This window comes from Microcebus murinus, chromosome 16, assembly GCF_040939455.1.
Source record: "Microcebus murinus isolate Inina chromosome 16, M.murinus_Inina_mat1.0, whole genome shotgun sequence".
Classification (NCBI taxonomy): Eukaryota; Metazoa; Chordata; class Mammalia; order Primates; family Cheirogaleidae; genus Microcebus; species Microcebus murinus.
The window spans coordinates 69,324,242-69,344,559 of record NC_134119.1 but is presented as its reverse complement, the minus strand read 5'-3'; the positions used below and the strand labels follow the sequence as shown (position 1 = coordinate 69,344,559).

Below are 20,318 nucleotides of genomic sequence, written 5' to 3'. Positions count from 1 at the left end.
TCCTCTCTTTTACCTATTTTGAAATATACATGATTCTCTCATTTGAGAGAGCATGGATCAAACTAAAGGACATTATGTTAAGTGAAATAAGCCAAGCACAGAGAGACAAATACCTTTTATTCACACTTACATGTGGAGTCTATAACAGTCTAACTCACAGAAGCAGAAAGTGGAATAGTGGGTATGAGAAGCTGGGAGACAGGGCCGAGCAGGACACAGAAAGGGAAGACAGGGGTCAGTGGGCACAAGGTTTCAGTTTCACAGGAGGAAGAAGCTCTGGGGTTCTGCTGGGCAGCGAGGGGCTGTGGAGGGCTTGGACTCTGCAGGAATGAGCCTCTGGCGTCCCCTTTGCCAGGAGGGGCGGGATCCCCCCACCAGGGCCCGGTCTCCACAGTTTCTCACTGGCGGATCTTGATCTCTGAGTACTCTCTGCCTGTGGCCTCCCATCCTGCAGTGTCCTGAGCCTTCCTCTTCTGGAAGCTGACAGATGCATACTGCACCTCTTGTTCCTGCCCTGAGGAGGGGGCGGCCACAGCTCGGGGAGCCTGGTCTGGGGGGCTGTCACCTGCCTGGGGTCCAGTCAGGGACTCCTGAGTGAAGAGAGAAGGAGGGAGTCAGAGCAGACAATGGGGACAGGACAAGGCAGGGAGGCCAGGGAGGAAGGCCATGAGTTCCTTCACCCACTCGTCCTTCAGGCATTTTTGTGGAATCTCCTTCTTCCAAGTTTCTATAAACATTCAGTATTTAATGAGCACCTCCTCAGGTGTTTATCAATTTCATTAAATTCTCACAACAATTCGATGAGGGAAATATTAAATTGCCTTCATTTTATAGATCCGAGCACTGAAGTGGAGGCAGGAAGCAGCCTGCCCAACTCCCTGCTGCACCAGGATCCAACCCAGGCAGTTCTCTGACCCCACAGCCTGCTGTCCCATGGAGGCCCCTGCGTGTGAGGCCCTAAGCTGGGAACCGGGTGTGCTGGGTGGACAAGGTGGACAGGGGCCCAGACCTCCTGCAGCTCTCTCTGTAACTGAGGGAAGTGGCAACAAATAGCCATCAAACAAAAAATGCTCATTTATGAATTATTATGATGGCCCAAAGCAAGGTCTGTGATAATTATAGGCCATTGATTCAGACATGGCACTTGCCTGTAGGAAGCTCATAGTTTGGTGAGGGGGCCGGTGTAGGGACAAGCCAGTCACAACAAGCATATCCCTCTGACCAGAAGAGAAATGGTTCACAAAAATGTCCCCACCCTAACCCCCTGGACCCTGGGGGTATGTAACCTTACGTGGCAAAAGGGACATTGCAGATAGAGGCAAGTTAAGGACATTGAGATGGGAAGATTACCCGGAAATATTTGGATGGACCCAATGTGATCAATGAGTCTTAACAAGAAAAAGAGGGGACAGGTAGAGACGGGACCAGAGCTGAGGGTCGCAGGCACCTCTAGGAGCTGGAAGACCAAGAAAGTGGGTCTTCCATACAGCTGCCAGAAGGCACTGCCCTGCCAGCCAACACCTTGATTTTAGCCCAGGGAAACCTCCTGTAGACATCCGAGCACCAGAACTGTAAGACAACACATTTATCCTGTTTGAAGCCACAGCAGAGGTGATGCAGGCTGCCCACGAGGCCATCTGCTTAACCTGAACCCTTCTCGGCTGCCCCTCTGAACACCAGAATATGTCCACAGAACTGTCAATGAGTTTGCTCCTCCATTCTCTTTAGATTATTCAAATTAGAATTCACACACACACACACACACACACACACACACACACACACACACACAGCTTTTCAGCACAGTTAGTATCAAGATCACCACAATCTCCACCTGGCTAATCCCAATGCCCATGTGTCAGTGTTCCCCGTCCTGGGTGTGGCAGTAGCAGAGGACCCAGTTGCACATGCTGCCTGCACTGAGGACCTCCATTACTCAACTGCAGGACATCACAATTTCCAGGTTCATCCCACCTCCTTGGAAGCCCTTTTGCTGGTTACGCCACTTCTCCCTGACCCCTAAATAGCAGAGCTGCCCGGAATCTTTACTTCTTCAACTTTGCTTTGTAATCTGACCCACTATGTTGGTTTCATGACACTTATGTACTGATGATCCCCAAATCCGGAATTCCATCACATTCCCCTCTCCTGGTTACAAACTTTGATCCAACAGTATACTTGAAACTCTGACTCCCTGCTCCAAAGACACATAAACCTCAACCTATTTACACTGAACGTCTTCTTTTCTCCCCCAGATCTCTTTCTCCTCCAATATGCTCACCCTCAGTGACTACCACCTCCATTCTTCCAGCAGCTCAGATCAAAAATCCAGGAGACATCCCTCGCCCTCTCTATCACTCATAGCCCACTCCTAAGTCATTAGCAATTCACATGAGCCTTCACTTCAAATTCGTCCAGAATCCTTCCGGCCCAGCCTCCATGGCCATCCTCCAGCTGGGTCATCTCCTGCCTGGAATGTCCACCAGCCTCCTCTCTGACTCTCCACTTCTGCTCTTCCTCTCTCACACCTGTTCTCTTCCGCACAAACTCTCCAGATGCTCACAGTGGCTGTGCGTTCAGACATGACACGCACACAGGCAGGGCTTGTCCACGCTCACTTCCTGCTCAGGGCCCCTGCCTCCCTCTGTCTAACCACACGGCCGTCCCTGTGGCTCCCCACTCCCCGCTCAGCCTCCTGTGTCTGAGCTCTGCCCCTGACCTTCCCCCTTCCTACTGTCACACAGTCGAGTGCCAGACTCTGAGCCTCCTTCATGCCTTTGCTCAAAAATCATTAACAGAAACTACTAGTCAATGTATCATTGGCGAAAAAATTTGAAAATCCTACATGTGATTAGAGGTGAATATCCAGAATATATAAAGACCTCATATACCTCCACAATGAAAACCAATTAAACCGGTTTAAAAGTAAATAAACGATCCTGATAGACTTTTCTCAGAAGAAGACATATAAATGGTCTAAGGGCACATGAAAAGATGCTTGGATCACTAATTACAAGATAAATTGAATTCGGCAACATAGAATGGCGACTGTGAAAAACAAACAAATAAAACACAGAAAATACCAGCTGTTGGTGAGTATGTAGAGAAATGAGAACCCATAGATACTATTGATGGAAATATAAAATGATATAGCCAGTATGGGGAAGCATATGGCAGTTCCTCCAAAGATTAATAAATTAAAAATAGAATTAACATAGGATCCATCATTCCTCTTTTTGTACACATATCCAAAAGGATTGAAAGCAAGATCTTGAGAAGATATCAGCACACCAGGTTCACTGCAGCATAATTCACAATTGCCAATGTGGAAGCAACCCCAAACCCAGTCCATACATAAATGGATTTTAAAAAGCAGTATGTATATGCAGAATTGAATATTAGTAATTATTCATTGAAAGGAAGGAAATGCTGTAATACCTACAGCGTGGATGAATCCTGTGGATGTATGTTAAGTAAATAAGACTCTCACAAATAGACAAATACTGTATGACTCCACTTACATGAAATATGTAGTCATCATTAAATGAGATATGTAGTCATCAAATTCATAGAAAGAGAAAGTAGCATGGTGGTCTCCAGGGTTTCACTGCAAAGAGGAGGGCTGGGGTGGGGAAGTGGGGAGTTGTTATTCAGTGAGTATAAAGTTTCAGTTTGTCAAGATGAAAATCTAGAATCTGTTGTGTAGCTGTACACTTAAAAATGGTTAAGATGTTCAAATTTGTGTTGTGTGCTTTATTTTTTAACGAAGACAGACAGATACATGCATGACTGGATGGAAGGATGAAAAGATAGAGAGAGAGTGAGTTAGAGAGACAGAGATAGTAGATGCATAGCTATGTAAATCTCTAGATAGATGATATGTAGATCATACGTAACACAAGACACCATAGGCAATCTCCATCTCCTCAGCTTTTTCTATTTCCCGTAACCTGGATTACTCCTAAATTATGTGTCTAGTCTTGACATTTCCTTCATTTATTTGTTGTTTGCTTGGTTAGTTAGTGACTGGCGTGGATATATCCCTCTCTCTAAAAGAAGACTTCACTGAGCCCATGATTTCTAAATGCTTTTCATGGATGGGACCCTGGCACATACAGAGCTTGTCTCTTGGTAGGTGTTCAATAATTTTTTCTGACCAAATTAAAGAATGAAAGGATGTGTGTCACTCTCTTTCTCAAAACACTCTATAGGAAGTGAAATGAGGAGGGAAGAGCATTTGAGGATGGAGGAACAGCCAGTGCAAAGATGCAGAGTTGCTAATCACCTTGTTGTGGGTGACAATAGTGAAAAGCCCAGGGTGGGTGGAGCTCCAAGCAGGAGGCAGGAAGTAGCTCAAGGGAAGGTCTGGACCAAGGTGAAGAAATGCGGTACTCGCCAGAGTCCAAAATGAAAAGGCAGCCAAAGATCTCAGGATTGAGATGAAGAATATTTCAATGCAACATTTTAAAAAGTAAAATTGAGGAAGGAAATAGCAGAGGACTTTAACAGGTGGAAGACCATATCATGCTCGTGGGTCGACAGAATCAACACTGTTAAAATGTCAGTACTACCCAAAGTGATCTACAGATTCAATGCAACCCCTATTCAAGTACCATTATCATTTTTCACAGATATAGAAAAAATAATTTTACACTTCTTATGGAGGCAATAAAAACAAGATGGGAGGTATCAATTTACCAGACTTCAAACTATACTACAAGGCTATAGTCATTAAATCAGCTTGGGATTAGCATAAGAACAGGGACATTAACCAGTGGAACAGAACAGAGAACCCAGATGTAAAACCATTCTCATATAGCCATCTAATCTTTGACAAAGCAGACAAAAGTATACACTGGGAAAAATAATCCTTATTCAATAAAGAGTGCTGGGAAAACTGGATAGCCACATGTAGAAGACTGAAACAGGATCCACACCTCTCACCTCTCTCAAAAATCAAGTCACACTGGGTAACAGACTTAAACCTAAACTCTCTAACTATTAGAATTCTACAGGAAAACATTGGAAATACTCTTCTAGACATTGGCCTAAGCAGAGAATTTAAGAAGAAGACCCCAAAGGCAATCACAGCATCAACAAAAATAAGTAAATGAGACCTGATCAAATTAAAAAACTTCTACACATCCAAAGAAACTGTCAAGAGAGCAAAAAGAAAACCTACAGAATGGGAAAAAATTTCCACATGCTACACATCGGATAGAGGGCTGATAACTAGAATGTATTTAGAACTCAGGGAAATCAGCAAGAAAAAATCAAACAATCCTACCAAAAAGTGGGCAGGAAACATGAACAGAAACTACTAAAAGAAGACAGAATAATGGTCAACAAACATGAAAAATTGCTCAACATCTCTAATCATCAAGGAAATGCAAATTAAAACCACAATGAGATATCACTTATCTCCAGTGAGAATGACCTTTATTAAAAAGTCCCAAACAATAAATGTTGGCGTGGATGCAGAGAGATGGGAACACTACTACATTGCTTGTGGGACTGCAAACTAGTTCAACTTCTGTGGAAAGCAATATGGAGATACCTTAAAGTGATACAAGTTGATCTACCATTTGATCCAGCAATCCCATACTAGGCATCTGCCCGAAAGAATAAAAGACATTCTATTAAAAAGACATCTGCACTTGAATGTTTATAGCAGCACAATTCACAATTGCAAAGATGTGGAAACTACCCAAGTGTCCATCAATACATGAGTGGATTTATAAAATGTGGTGTATGTATACCATGGAGTACTATTCAGCTATAAGAAACAATGGTGATACAGCACCTCCTGTATTTACCTGGATAGAGCTGGAAACCATTCTCCTAAGTGAAATATCTCAAGAATGGAAACTTAAGCACCACATGTACTCACCAGCAAATTGGTATTAACTGATCAACACCGAAGTGGACATACAGGGATAACATTTATCGGACATCAGGCAGATGAGAGGGGGCAGGAGGGGATGGGTATGTACACACATAATGAATATGATGCGCACCATCTGGGGGATGGACACACTTGAAGCTCTGACTCCAGGGGCGGAGAAGGGAAAAGACAACACATGTAACTTAAACATTTGTACCCCCTTAATATGCTGAAATTTAAAAAAATAAAGAACCAAAAAAAAGAAAAAGAAAATTAATGCTAAAGATCCATGGAGAATAAAAATTGAAATAAACCCAGTTTAGGGAGTGTGCTTTCCTGAGCAAATTGGAGCTTAGCTCTACTGTACACAAAACAGAGACAATACTTTCAAAATCTACTTCTTTGCTTCCCTAATTCTCAAATGAGAATGCTGCCCCAGAAGACAATTTCTCTTGATTAAGTGATTATCTTAAATAATTTTAATTAACTTAGTTTACTGGAACTGTCATTATTTCACATTTTGATATTTTACTCATCATGAATTGTTTCATCGATTTGCATCTGTTAAAAAATTACATAAATTGTCTCAATTACTGAGATTTTGGGCGACCCCTTAAATTTTGCATCTAGCTGCAGAGTCTCACTCGCCTCACTAAAATTCAATCCTTAGGGGACATGTAGTCACCTAAAAGTCCTGAAGGGCAGAGCTGCAGGCTGGAGAGTCGGGGCTCCATTCTCTAGACAAAGGATGGGCAAACTACAGCCCTTGGGTCAAACTCTACCCACTGCCTGATTTTGTAAATAAAGTTTTATTGCGGCACAGCTAAACTCATCATTTACACATGGTCTATGGCCGCTTTCATGCTACAACAACAGAGTTGAGTAGCTGCAACAGAGAGTATACAGCCCACAGAACCAAACACATTTACAATCTGGCCCTTGCAGAAAATGTTTCCCAGCCTCTGTTCTAACAGTGTTGGGGGTGGGGGAGCAACTGTTCAAATGCAGAGGGACCAGGCAGTGATGGCTTTTGGACAATCCCTCCAGGTAGGGAAGGGGAGGTGAGAGGCAGAGAGGTGAGGGAGGCCAAGAAGAGAACCTGAGGCCTCAGCAATGAGAGGGGTCAGGATGGAGGGAGGGGACCAATGCTGGCTGTTCTTAGGGGAAAAATGGGCAAGACATGGTGCACTTTTGGCCATAGGAGAAGAAAGCAAGTACATACAGGAGGTAACTCTTCCAGTGTCTGGCCGTGGAGGAGGCAGAAGGGATGGACTTCCATGTTTTGGGCACCATGGGGAATGCTGCAGGGGGAGCAGCTTTTATGGAGGAGGAGATGAGGAGGCAACTTTGGCCATCCCCAGCTGAGCAATCCTGGAGGCCATCCTGTGGGGATGTTCAGGGGATGGTGTCCAGGCTGCAAGCTGGATGTGGAGAGGCCCATGTCACTTACCCGAGAGCCTGGGACCCTGACAGCGTCTGCCTCCTGCACATCCGGGTCCCCCACGCCCGCTGCTGCTCTTGCCGCCTTCCTCCTGCGGGACCTCACGCTGAGAGGACAGACCAGAGACCCTCAGTCTGGGCATATGAGGACACAGTGGGCAGGGTGACCCATTCGTTTCCTAGTAAGGGGCTGGAGGGGTGACCGTGGTGGGACAGAGGTTACCAGTCCCATAGATGCCAATACTGAGAACACACCCACCTCCCCTACACAATAGGGGGTCCCAGGTTTGAAATAGACCAGAAATCCCCAAAACAAGGGAGCTCATGAAATTGTCACTGTGCATCCCTCACATCCTTCTTGTCCTTGCTTCAAGCTCATGACCCATAAGGTTCCCTCCAACTCCAGCCCCAGAGACTCTGCTCACGGCAATCCCTGCCCCCAAGGTCAATGCTTACACGATGAAGATGACGCACAAGGACAGGAAGACCAGGACTGTGGCTCCAGCTCCCCAGACAGCCCCCAGCGTCACCCCTGAGACAGGCCGCACTTTGACTGCAGATGCAGGAGAGCAACTCTGGTGACTCACTTGCAAGGGCTGGGTCTCTCCTCCTGCCTCCCCTGTAGGGCCCTGGGCTCTACTCCCCTCCCCCGTCTCAGAGGCAAAGAACTGGGATGGGAGGGAGGAGGGGGGAGGCTGCTGGTGGGACCAGTGACACATGGATGTGCTGCTGCAGCCTTTCTTTATTTAAGATTTTGAAATTTTGTTCATCATTGATTTCTTTGTGTTCAATTTTATTGTTTTAACAAGATCATTGCATAGCCATATTACTTCCCTTGATTGCTGACTAGTTTGTCCTTCTCTCTTCTTAAATTTTGTGCCCAAGTTGAGTTCCTGATGTGTCTCACCCTAGTCCCAGCCCTGCAGAGCAAGGACCTTGTCTCCCCAAACACCCCTGTCCAGCCCCAGCCCCTCCCCTCCAAGGTCCACCTCTGCCCCTCGCCCCACCCCAGCCCCCTTGCCAGGCAGGAAGAGGACAGTGATGCTCTGGGTCACAGGGAAGTTCCAGGCCTCCCAGCTGAGCCTCCCTTTGTAGCTCAGAGGACTGCTGGGCAGACCTTGAGGGTGGGGCAGGTGTGTTCTTCTCTATTTCTCCCCCACCCATCTGTGTACTCACTCTGCAGGGAGAGGCTCAGGGAGACGTGCTGGGAGCCCAGAGGGTTCTGAGCTCGGCAGGTGAATTCTCCTTCATCCCTGAGGTGCACTCGAGGCAGCTCCAGCGAAAGAGGTCCCGAGGGCTGCGAAGGGTACAGGGTCAGGCTTTCCCGGGTCCAGCTCAGCCTGGCAGGGGGGTTGCTGCTGACAGCACAGAGCAGGTGCAGAGACTGGCCCTCCAGGACTGACACAGATGAGCTTGTCTCCAGGACAGTGGGTGCTGTAGAGAAAGAGACAGAGGATCAGAGAGACAGAGAGATCTGCAGACAGGAAGGAAGGACACAGAAAGACACTGATGAGTGAACAGACAACAGACAGGGACTGCGGTGAAGGAAAACACACACTGTCACCCCTCCCTGTTGAGAATGTAAACTAATACACCCTTTTTACAGAAACACTTGACCATATTTCTCAGAATTTAAGAAAATGTAGGATCCACTTATTGTCTTTAGGAATTTATCCCACAAACACACACAGGTGTGAAAGGAGATAGAAGATATTCCTTGCAGTGTGTCTGTTGGTATGATGAAATAATGCCATGCTTTCCCAACAGCATAAGATGTCTACAGACTCAGAATGCACCCAAGCAGTGGGACACCGCACAGCCCCAGAGGAGCACGGGGACAGTCTGCACGACTGACGTCAAACCACCTCTGAGGTCCTGCAGGTGAACAGACCAAGGCTCGGAGCAGCCTGTGCAGGCCTGGTGAGTTCTGGGGAGGAGACGGGACTCTGAGGACTCACCCTGCTGTGCACTTGTAATTGTCGCCCATGAGACCGTATCACCCACCCATAAGTGCATAAGCTATTGGGGAAATAGACAGACAAGGCTGAAGGGGTGTTCAGGACACGGATGACAAGGGGCCTGGAAGGTGGCCCTGCTGTGAGTCTCGCCCTGTCCTTGTTGTGGGCCGAGGGGTGTGCAGGTGTCTGAGGGTAGGGAGGGGCCCTGGGGTCACCAGGAGGGAGGCCTCAGGTGACCCTGTGAGTCCAGGTGAGGAGGACGTGCCTGCCCTGATGGAAAAGACCCAGCTCCTGCAGCCCAGGGAGGGCCCGTCCTACCTGAGCCGTCTCCTCGGAAGACAGTCACCGTCAAGTTCTGAGGAGAGTCTGGGGCAGAGAGACACAGCAGCCCCAAGTCACTGCTGAGGGCTGGGTGGACGCTGGTCTCTGTCCCCAAGAGCCATGTCAAGGTGGTGCATGGAACCAGCCTCCTCCTGTCCCTCCCCCACTGGACCCAGGTCCCAGCACCCCGTGTGCAGCCCTGACCCCATCCCGCTGCCCTGGGGACCCCCAGCAGGACCCCAGGATTCCCAGCCCAGCTCTCACAGGACACGTTGAGATGGACGGTCCTCTTCGTGGTCACACCAGCCCCAGGCAAGGTCACCTGGCAGGTGAGGCTGCTGCCGTGGTCCTGGGGCTGAGGGACGAGGGTGAGCACGGAGGAGTGGCGGATGGTGGGGTCCTGGGGAGCCACGGAAGCCCCCTCCCAGGAGATCCTGGGGTGCGTCCTCTGCTCACAGGCCCAGGGCACAGAGCAGGTCAGGGTGCTGGGGCGGCCGCACTCCAGGGTCCCCGGGAGGAGGATGTCGGGCGTGTGGGTCAGGGCTGGTGAGGAGAGGGGGACACACAGGGTCAGGAGGGAGGGTCGAGGTGGGGCCCTGAGAGGACTCAGGCTCTGGTCCAGCTCCTCCCCTGAGCCCCACACGCTTCACCCCAGCCCCTCCCAGCACGGGGTCCCACCCCAGCCCTGCCCTGCGGCCCAACCACCTCCCCAGTGGGCACCTGGGGATCCGGAGCCTTACCTGTCACATGTACAAAGAGCTTGTTTTCTACATAGCTCCATTTCAACCTTCCTCGCTCCACCCGAAAAAAGTATGAGCCCTGGTCCCTCTTTGTGGCATCTCTGATGCTCAGGGAGCAGTTGTTCCTCCTGGGATCCCCGAGGAGGAGGAATTGGCCCTGGGTCTCCTCCTGCACGTTCCTACCTGGGTTGTTTCTGGCCACGAGAGCACCATGGTGTGGATTGGCACCTTCCCTGAACCAGTAGCCGTGAACTGGGTCAGTGTCATTCCAGCCATCCCGGGGGTAGGAGAAGGAGCAGGGCACATGGACACACAGGCCCTCCTGCACCGTCACCACACTCTGCACTTGCAGCCTGTAACTTCCCCTGTCCCTTCCCCGTCCCTCCACCCCCGCCGACCCCCAGAGCAGGGCCAGCAGCAGCAGCATGTCCGGGCGCAGGTGCCAGGGCCGCCGGGGACAGTCTGCTCCTCGGGGTTCTTCTCTCGGGAACTGAGATCTGCAGGACTTAGAGGAGGCCCCACAGGAAGACGGGGGCGAGGTCAGAACCCTGACCCTCAGAGGAGGAACTTCACACCCTGACACTGTCAGGGCCTGGGAAGGACTTTCAGATCAAGTGTCACTACCCACATCCACTCCTGGTTACCCTGTGCCCAAGAGGGCAAGAGTCACCCAATTCCCACCCCATGAAGGGCTCAAACACATCTGCTTTTCTGACAACACCATTCTCTTTTGGGTACCTTTTCTGAAAGGTGACAATGGGTCCCATCTGGCTGGACCCCTGAGTTTCAGGCTGTGGGTGTTTGTGGAGGTCAGGGGTGGGGCTCAGGGGCATGGTGATGGGGGAGGCCCCAGAGGGGAGGGCAGCAGCCTCCTCCCCCGTCACCAACCACGTGTGGCCGTCCCTCTGCACATCGAGGTCAGCACAGCAGACCTGGGTCCTGTCCTCATGGAGTCACCGTCCAGGGAGAGACAATAAATCTCTGGACCTCTGACCTCCCTGTGACAATAGGTTCATGGGGGGGGGCACACAGGCAGGGTAGGGGTGGCTGCCCCGAGGATGCAGGTGTTGTGTTAGGACGACTGGGCACAAGGACATGGGGTGCAGGTTGAGGATACTACAAGGGCACAGAAGGGAGCCCGGCTCACGGGAGGCCTGGGAACCTGCGATTGTTCAGTGCGATTTTACAGAAATGAAAGTGAGAAAGGGAAAGGAACGTTTTTACAAGAGTAGAAACTTCTATTTTTGTCAACACATTCTGGGTGTCAGGCCAGATTTTGTCACCCCTGTCACCTCACTCAGCCACATTCTGGCTCCTCCAGAGCATGATGGGCTCCCCTCCCTCAGAGCTTTGCTGCAGGTTCTGCTCCCAGAAGTGGCCCAGGGAACAGGAGACACGGGGCGAGGGACACCAGCCTTGAGCCTGCCCACCCTCAGGGATGTCAGGGTTAACTGGGAGAAGAAACTTGCACTTCAATTCCAGTGAAGATGAGTTTAAACTGTGTGGCTGCAGGCTGGCAGGAAGTGAGGTAGTTGTCAGGGGGGAAACTGGCCCAGGTCAGATTTTGTTTAAAGTCTTTCCGGGAGGAAATACAAGACACATAGATAAAAGTGCCCACAAATGAACCTCACAGTGATTTACAGAAAGGAACACCCAGGACCACCTGTTTTCCCCCTTGCTGTGGTCCAAGCCCCACTCCCTCCTGGAGGAGCCCCTGCCAGATGGTAATGTTAATTATCCTCCTGCATTTTGTTTGTTTGTTTGTTTGTGTGTAATTGTGCATCTGAGCATGCTGCCTGGAATCCTGTGACTTTGAGAATGGTTTCCTGAACCATGGGACACATAGAAAACAGACTTTTCTTCCACTCGGCCTCATGGGTTGTCCTGTCGCCTGCTGCGCTCTGACTGCCCATAACCAGGGGCATCCCTTGTCTGTGAGGACTGAGGAGGGACAGTGCAGGGTGTGAGCATGCACACCTGCCCCCACTACCATGTCCTGCATTCAGCTGGTGTAACTTCCTGCAGCCTCATTCCCCCTGTTCCCCCACCCCAGACCTCTTCTTTGCCCAGTGGCTCTCTCCAAGGGAGAAAGCTGCAGCAGTGCAGGGGTCAGAAGGGCTGTGTGTGGCTTCTCTGTTTCCAAGAGTCCCCAATTTGCAATTGAAATGAGAAAATCAAAACAGGGAGATGAGACATCGGGACGCCACAGAGAATCTAACCCTGTGCCAAACAGGAACATATGGTCCACTTATGGCCCACGAGGGCTGGGAGGCCTCTGGCCCCATTTCCCAAATGTGGACAGAAGACACTGAGGTCCCGACTGACAAGTGCTACGGCCTGAGTGTCTGTGCCCCCCCCCCAGATCCATATGTTGAAATCCTGACTCCAAAGGCAACGGTTTCAGAAGGTGGGGTCTTTGGGAGGTGATAGGATCATGACAGTGGGGCCCCCATGAATGGGATTTGTGTCCTTATAGGAGAGATGGAGGAAGCTTGTTTCTACCTTTCCACCATTTGAGAACGCAAAGAGAAGGAGGCCCTCATGAGACACCAAACCTGCTGGCATCTTGATCTCGCACTTCCTAGCACGGAGAACTGTGAGAAATACATTTCTATTCTTTAAAGGAAAAAATGGAGTTTATGATAATTTTATAGCAACCTGAGTGGACTAAGGTTCTCACTGAATTGCCCAAATCACATGGGTGCCCTGTCTCATGTGCCACTATCTCCTCATGAGACACTTGGTCAAACTAGGTCTGTCCAGGACTGACTGGGCCAGGAGAGGGGAACCTTGTGTTAATCTGATATGGAAGAATTGTAAAGTTTCTCCCATGAGATGAGGGAAGAGATTTCATTCATTCATTCACTCACTCTGTAGCCAGCACTAAGCATTAATGCTGTGCCTCGACGTTTCAGGGAAAGGTGTGAATAGCACAGACCCAGTCCTTGCCTTTGAGCAGAGCAACATCCGCTTTGGAGACAGACAAATCACCTGACATTTCTAAGGTCAGAGGGTGGGTGGCTGTGATGGGGAGGCACAGACTGTTGATGGGGGGATCTTGCTCTTCTGGAGTGGAGGGTGAGTTCTCAGGAAGGAACAGGCAGAGGAGACACAGTAGGGACTCTCAGGCAGTCACTGTGGGTGTGACTATCTGGGAAATCGGGAATCCCTGCACTTTGAGGTATTGTGTTTCCATCCCTCTCACCCTTCCACTGCCCTGGAGACCCTCAGGCAGCTACCAAGCTCTGCCCTCTGTGTGTCACCAACCCCACCTCTGCCCTGGTGGGAGAGGTCACCACCCATAGGGGGCGTCCTTCTGCCCTGGACAGACTCTGGCTCCTGGAGATCTCTAAGACAGACTGGAGGTGCTGTCCGTGGTGCTGATGCAGAGTTGAGCCCTGATTTGGGAGTTGTCTGCAGCTTGGGGAGGGGCTGGTCACAGAACAGTGGCCCTAGGTTGAAGTCAACATGTCAGATGTGCTGGGAGAGTGTAGGTCCATCTGGAACGAGGCACTGGGGAGAGGAAATGGCCTGTGTTTTTGTGCCTTGTCCTTCTGTCCCACTCAGCAATGCCTGATGGACAATGCCAGGTTGTTGTCATGCTCCAGGGGCAGAAAAGGGGAAGGCTCTGTGCAGCCCCTACACACCTGTTCCCTCTTCATGCTGTCGACATCCCTGACTGAGAGAGGCAAACCCCCTCAACAGATAGAGGGGGCATCTGACACTCAGACCCTGTGTAGCTGTAGGAACTTGTCTCCAAATACAGCCCCTAACAATGTCAGTTTACCCTGTGCAAAGAAAGTGTTCCTGTCATTACACAAGGAATTTTTGTCATTATTATTGTCTCCTCTTCTTGAGTATGGATTGGGCTTACGACTGTTTTCACAAACAGAAAGTGGAGGACAATACATTCTGAGACTTCCATGGATCAGACAGTAAGCAGGCCTGGAAGATTCCTCCCTAGACTTAAGGATCCTAAAGCTTCTATGTGAGCATATCAGGGCACCCCTACAAAAGACATACTACATGGAATAGAACTGACCTGACATCCAGCCCCAGTCCAGGCCATGACTTCAATGCAACTGCCTGAAAGAGTCCAAAGAAAATCTACTAATGAAACTGCCCAGCTCAGTCCCAGCCAAACGGCAGCACCATGACATACAGTGAAATGATCGCTTTGGCCATTGAATTTGGGGATGGTTTGATGTGCGGCAGTAGATAACTAAAACATGAGCCCACACAAAGCATTGCTAATAGGGAAAAGGGAGAGTTGAGGGCTTACTTGCCTGACTAATTTATCTACATAGTGTATTTAAATGATTATGGATTACTTGTAACAGGTAATTCAAAGTCTTCAGTGTCTTCACTTCAACTTAGCCTGGATGAAAGCACATTTCCCAGAATCTCCTTCCCCATTTGCTTCCAGGTTGAAGTTGACATAAGAGAAGAAGGAAATTGAAGCAGGACCCACAATGTTCTGAGTGCCAGTGGACAGCCAGGTGCTACTGCAGCTCTCACGCATGGTAGCTGATTGCTGGCCCATCTCGTTGGTGAGCCATAGCAGCTAGTGAACTACTGGGCTGCAAGTAGGCTGCTGGGAACAGCTGCAGGTTGGATATCAGGGAGCAGAGAACCATAAAGTGACACATGCATTGGTGACACAGGTATCCAAGACAGTGTGCAGTGACACGCAAAGAATCCAGGAAAATGGCATCCCTAATATTCTGCTCTTCCTAACACACTGTCTCAGCTCCCTTTGACCTGACAAGTGGAGCCATTTGCCTGTTCATGGGAGCCCCGACTTCCCAGGGCAAAGGGCAGGAAACACCTCAGTACTCAGAATGCTCGGCGTCCAGGTGTGTGTGTTTCTGTGGGAGAGTGGGAGTGTGCCAGTGTGACAGACAGAGAGGAGAGAGAGACCTTGAATGTGTGAGAGAGATTGAGTCTGTCTGTCTGTCTGTCTGTGAGTCTGCACGTGCTGAGCATCGGCCTCCTAGGACAGTGGGACAGTTACATTCATGTTTCAACTTGATGGACCTGTGAGGTGCTCAGATAAAACCTTATTCTCTTTGCGTGTGTGAGTGGGTTTGCAGACCACATTAGCATACGAGTCAGAGGATCAGTTGGGTAGATGGGCATCGCCTACACCTCTGAGGCCTCAATAGCCTAAAACTGGAGCAGGGGAGGATTCCTTCCTTCCCGTCTTCTCCATGGCGCTGGAACACCCGCCTTCTGCTGCCCTGCACCAACACTGACCCCACTGGCGTTCCTGGTCCTGCAGCTCGCAGGTGGCAGACTGTGGGACATCGTGGCCTCCGAGATGACCTGAGTCAATCACTCAGGATAAATGTTCATGTGCATACATACATATATGCACGTGTACATATATGTACCCCATAATGGGAGGGGTTCTGTTTTTCTGGAGAAAACTGACTAATACAGCCAAAAGGGGAAAGGTAGGAAAGTCTCATGGGCCACTTTCCTCGTTTGACATTATTTCGGTGAGAAATAGGGCCCAGGGAAGGGCTGTTTAAGTATGAGAGGCTGGGGTGACACTGTCACATCTGCGTTTTCAGGTGTCCACTCTGGCTGCCCTGTGGGGACAGGGAGCAGGAGGGGCAGCTGGAGGCTACCAGGACAGCAAGCAGGAGTTTGGGGCCCCTTATCATCCCTTATGCTGTGGGCGGGGACTGCTGTCACTCAATGCAGAACGACCTCATTCACATTAATAACCCCTGAGAATATTGAGCCTGGCTTTGCCAATAGTAGATGATACAAACGCAGAAATACAAAGCAAAGATTTTGGGTGAAAAATGACAAATCTAATATACTATAGGAACCAGATTTGGGTGAAAACTGTATAGTGATAACAGGTAACTTTATTTTCTTCTTCTTTTTCTTCTCTTTAAGGCAGAGTCCCCCTCTGTTGCCCAGGCTAGAGTGAGTGCCATGGCATCAGCCTAGCTCACGGCAACCTCAAACTCCTGGGCTCAAGCGATCCTCCTGCCTTAGCCTCCTGAGTAGCTGGGACTAGAGGCAGATGCCACCACACCTTGCTAATTTTTATATTAAGTAGAGATGAGATCTCACTCATGCTCAGACTAGTCTCAAAATCTGACCTCAAGTGAATCCTCCTGCCTCGACTTCCCAAAGTGCTAGGATAACAGGAATGTGCCACCCCGCCTGGCAACAAGGTAACTTTTGAGTAGTGGGAGCAAAAGGTCCTGAAGTCTGCTCTGCCATCAGAGGACTGGGACAGGGAACAGGAGGGAACAGGGATGGGCAGTACAGTGGGAGGTACATACATGGGGAGAGGGGCAGACAGGACACAAAGGGGCAGGCGGTGGGGTGTGAGTGGACAGTTTCCAAAGAGAAGCTGACAGTGATGTCCCACTCTGTCCCTCAGGGCCTGGTGTCCACATCTCAGTTCTGTCTGGAGAAGGAGGGGTGAGTCAGGCCTCCCAGCCCAGCGCCCCTTGGGGCCCCACACCTGCATAGCCAACACGGGTCTCCGGTCTAAGTTGGTCAGTTTAATTCTAGCTCCAGGTGGGTGAGGACAGCTCAGCCCCACGTGGGACTCAGGAACTCATTACTGGGCTTCCCTGGAGACAGGCAGGCCTGTTCACCTGCTGCAGTAGCTCCAGGTGAGGCCACAGGGGAAGAGAAAACCAGCCCCAATTGGGGTCCCCCATCAGGGTGAGGACCAAGGACCCAGGACCCCTCGTGGTTCCCAGTCACACATGTGCAGCCAGAGGAGCCCCTGGGGAAGCGGAGAGGAGGTGAGGATCTGTCCCCAGGCCTCAGCCCCTCCCACAGCCCAAACACCTGACCAGCACCTGCCTCTCCATCCTCTACATGGGCAGCTCCAAGGCCCTGGTGCTGAGAGCTGGGGAGGATTCAGGGCTTTTGCCTCCTGGGACCTCAGTGTGGCAGAGGTTACTGCCAGCCACACTCACCAGGCGCAGGGACTGGCCCCCCTGATGGGCAGGGACGTGCCATTGTTCAGGGTCTTCAGGGCTGTGTGAGAGACAGAAGGAGCAGGAGGCTGAGCTGAGAGGCCTGTCTCTCCCTTACCCCAAATCAAAGACAAACAGAAGGCACCTGACTATTTGACCCATACTCATGAATAAACAGTCCATGAGTTCACAAAGCTGAAAGCCCTGGAGGGAAACAGGCTGACCTGAGGGTGGAAGGAGGGGGAGTTGTCACAGAGCATCCTGGGTGGAGAAGAGAAGAAAGGCACTGCGACAGCCTGGCAGGTGAGGGGACCTGCAAGTATATCCGGGATCTTCCAGGGGGACACGCTGGGACATGGTGAGCTGAGGGTGCTGGGAGAGCTCGGGGGGCTCTGAGCAGGGAGTGGCAGGGTGGGCTGTGGGTGCAGAAACCTCTCTTTGGCCCTGGGTGTTGTGAGGGCCACAGCATGAGGGGAGGGGCTGTGGAAGGGGACAGAGAGCAGTAGCGAGGAAAGAAAAGGACATGGGACAAGGGCAACATTTTTTGGAATGAAGGATACAGGACCCACTGAGTCTTGATCACGGTGGGTGGAAAAAGGAGGCATCTGGGATAAGTCCTGCATTCTGCCTGGTGACAGGGGTCAGGGAGTGGTGACAACATGTGCAGGAGGAAGCTGGAGGGGCCGCAAGTGGGGGAGGCATCAGAGCAGAGCTCAGAGGAAAGAACTAGCTGACTGGGGTGCATGAAGGGGTAGCAGCACCCAGAGCATAGGCACTATCCTGGGACTGTCTGGTCTAGGGTCAACAGTAGAGGAAGAACAGCCTGGGAAAAACTAGAGAAAACCACAACAGGAAGCCAGAGTGTGAGGACGAAACAGTCATTGTGCACGTGAGGGAAGCTACAGGCCCACCGCTGCCTGAGACAGGAGGTTCCGGGAGCTGAGCCTTCCCCACTTCCTCCCCCTGCAGCCCACAGCACGGTCTGGAGACAGCAAAGCACTCCCCAAGGTCACACTGCTGCTCCTGTCCCTCTTACTTGGAAGAGTTTATAAGAAATTGGAATTACTTCTGCCTTGCACATGGGAAAGAAATTGCCATTGAATTTGATCCCTAGAATGTAATATTAGCTACTAAATCAATTCCCTAATGAATAAAGGGTTATTTGGGTTGTTTTGTTCTTCCTGAGGTGATCAAAGTTAATTATGATTTTCCAGTAGTTTTTCTATGTCATCTAAATTTTATCATTAGTTAGCATTTATTTGTGTGAAGTATCCTTTTGTAGTGTATTAAAATTAAAGATATTTGAGCAGAACATACTATTCTTCTGTTCAGATCGTGCACATGTGCTTGGTCAATTTTCATGAAATGAAAACATTCTTGTAATAGCTGTGCAGATTAGGAAGTCCCCAGACCCCATTCCTAGTTCCTGCCCCTCCCCACAGAGCAAACCCTTTAATGGCTTTTGTTTTACATAATCGCAATCTTTCTGTGTGTACTCTTCGGCCTCTGACTTTTTACTCACTTTTGTAAGATCTCTCCCCGCTATTTGCACTGTGTGCGTGTGTCACACAGCATGCAGCCCTCCTACTTTAGGGAGCTATTTAGATAATTTCCAGTTGCAGGCCTTGATGAAGAGCTGTTGTGACCATGTCTTCTAGTATGCACACGCACTGTGGCTGGGTGTGTTTTTTAGAGTGGGATTTCTCAATAATCCCAACTAAATACTGGGTGGTGGAAGATGGTGAGCTCTGCTAACCCTGTGACATGCACGGCTGTGGTTTGTACGGCTTCTCTTATGTAATTCTAGTCTTTGATTTCAGCCCGGTCTGTCCACCAGGTGAGTGAGCACATGTGCATATTGACTGTCTCAGAGACCATTTTCAGAGGTTCACAGCTCAATTTTCTTTCCAAGTCCTTCTTCTAGAGAAGAGGTAAGTATTTTTGGGGCATAGAATTTTTAGAGCCATGGTATAACCTTCAATTTCTTTCCTATATGAGTTATTTAGAAGTATATGGCATTATGTTTTATTGGATTCTGGTTTTGATTGTTGCTGGTGAAATTTTAGGTCCTGTTATTTAAATGTCATGTGTTCATTTAATACACCAAGCAACTTGGCACTCCTGGCATCAGGGTATGTTGACACCAGGAACTTCCTACCAGAGGGGTGAAGACCTAGCACTCAGGAACTCACACCTTGTACTAAGATGCATATAGGATGATCTGCACAAGTCATCCCATCCCTGTGAGCTGGCACTTATTATTTCTAACTTAGCACGCAGGAAACTGAGGCACAGAGAGGTGAAGTGATTCAGTAATCAGGATTGAATCCAAGCTTCTCTTATTCTAAAGCATGTATTTTTTCCCTATACTAGAGAAGTTCCCAGAAATAATTTCTCATCTATTAAGGACAAAGACATCTACTCGATCCCTTCCCCAGAGAGGTGTTGGGCTCCAACACCAGGCCAGAAGCCCTGGGTGGTTCCTCGCCAGCTTCTGTCCTCTGGGTACAATTAAAACTGATCTCTCGTGTTTCTTTCTGATATTATAAGGTGACAACTGGACATTTTGTATTACATATGTACCTCACATTAAGCTCGAGTCATTCTGGGAGCCTATAGGGTTGAAGACAGAGCAGCACACAGTCACTCAGGCCCCCCTGCACTGTCCCTGTCTGGCACTTCCAGCCCGAATCTCAAGTCCTGAGCCAGGATTTCCCTGTGGGGCAGTGAGGATTGCCCAGCCCAGCCCCCACCCCTAGCGAGTCTACACGGAGTCATCAAGAGGGCTCACTGTGTCCCTGCAAGTGCAGGCTCAGAGCAGCCTGGTCTGGCCCACAGTGGACCTCGCAGGCCACACACTGCTCAGCGGCCAGTCTGAGAGATGGGGCGGCTGAGAGGGTGGAAGGAGAAAAGGGAAGTGAGAGGTCTGGGGCTCCTCCTGCACCAGCTCTGACTTCTGCACAGCTGGGACTTCCCCGCCACACTCGCCCTCCCCTCCCCGCGACGCCACAGCGCCCTC

At 50.0% G+C, this 20,318-nt stretch overlaps 1 protein-coding gene across 1 annotated transcript; it reads right to left on the bottom strand.

Moving 5' to 3' along the window:
* Nucleotides 1-100: 100 nt before the first annotated feature.
* On the bottom strand, nucleotides 101-10,836 carry LOC105866341 (sialic acid-binding Ig-like lectin 8). Its single transcript, XM_075993270.1, has 7 exons — nucleotides 10,344-10,836; nucleotides 9,868-10,146; nucleotides 9,601-9,648; nucleotides 8,501-8,758; nucleotides 7,781-7,877; nucleotides 7,335-7,431; nucleotides 101-590 (listed from the first exon to the last, which is right to left on the bottom strand). Exons 1-7 carry the CDS (start codon nucleotides 10,768-10,770, stop codon nucleotides 399-401), a joined length of 1,398 nt encoding a protein of 465 aa, XP_075849385.1. The 5' UTR covers nucleotides 10,771-10,836; the 3' UTR covers nucleotides 101-398.
* Between the last annotated feature and the right edge of the window lie 9,482 nt (nucleotides 10,837-20,318).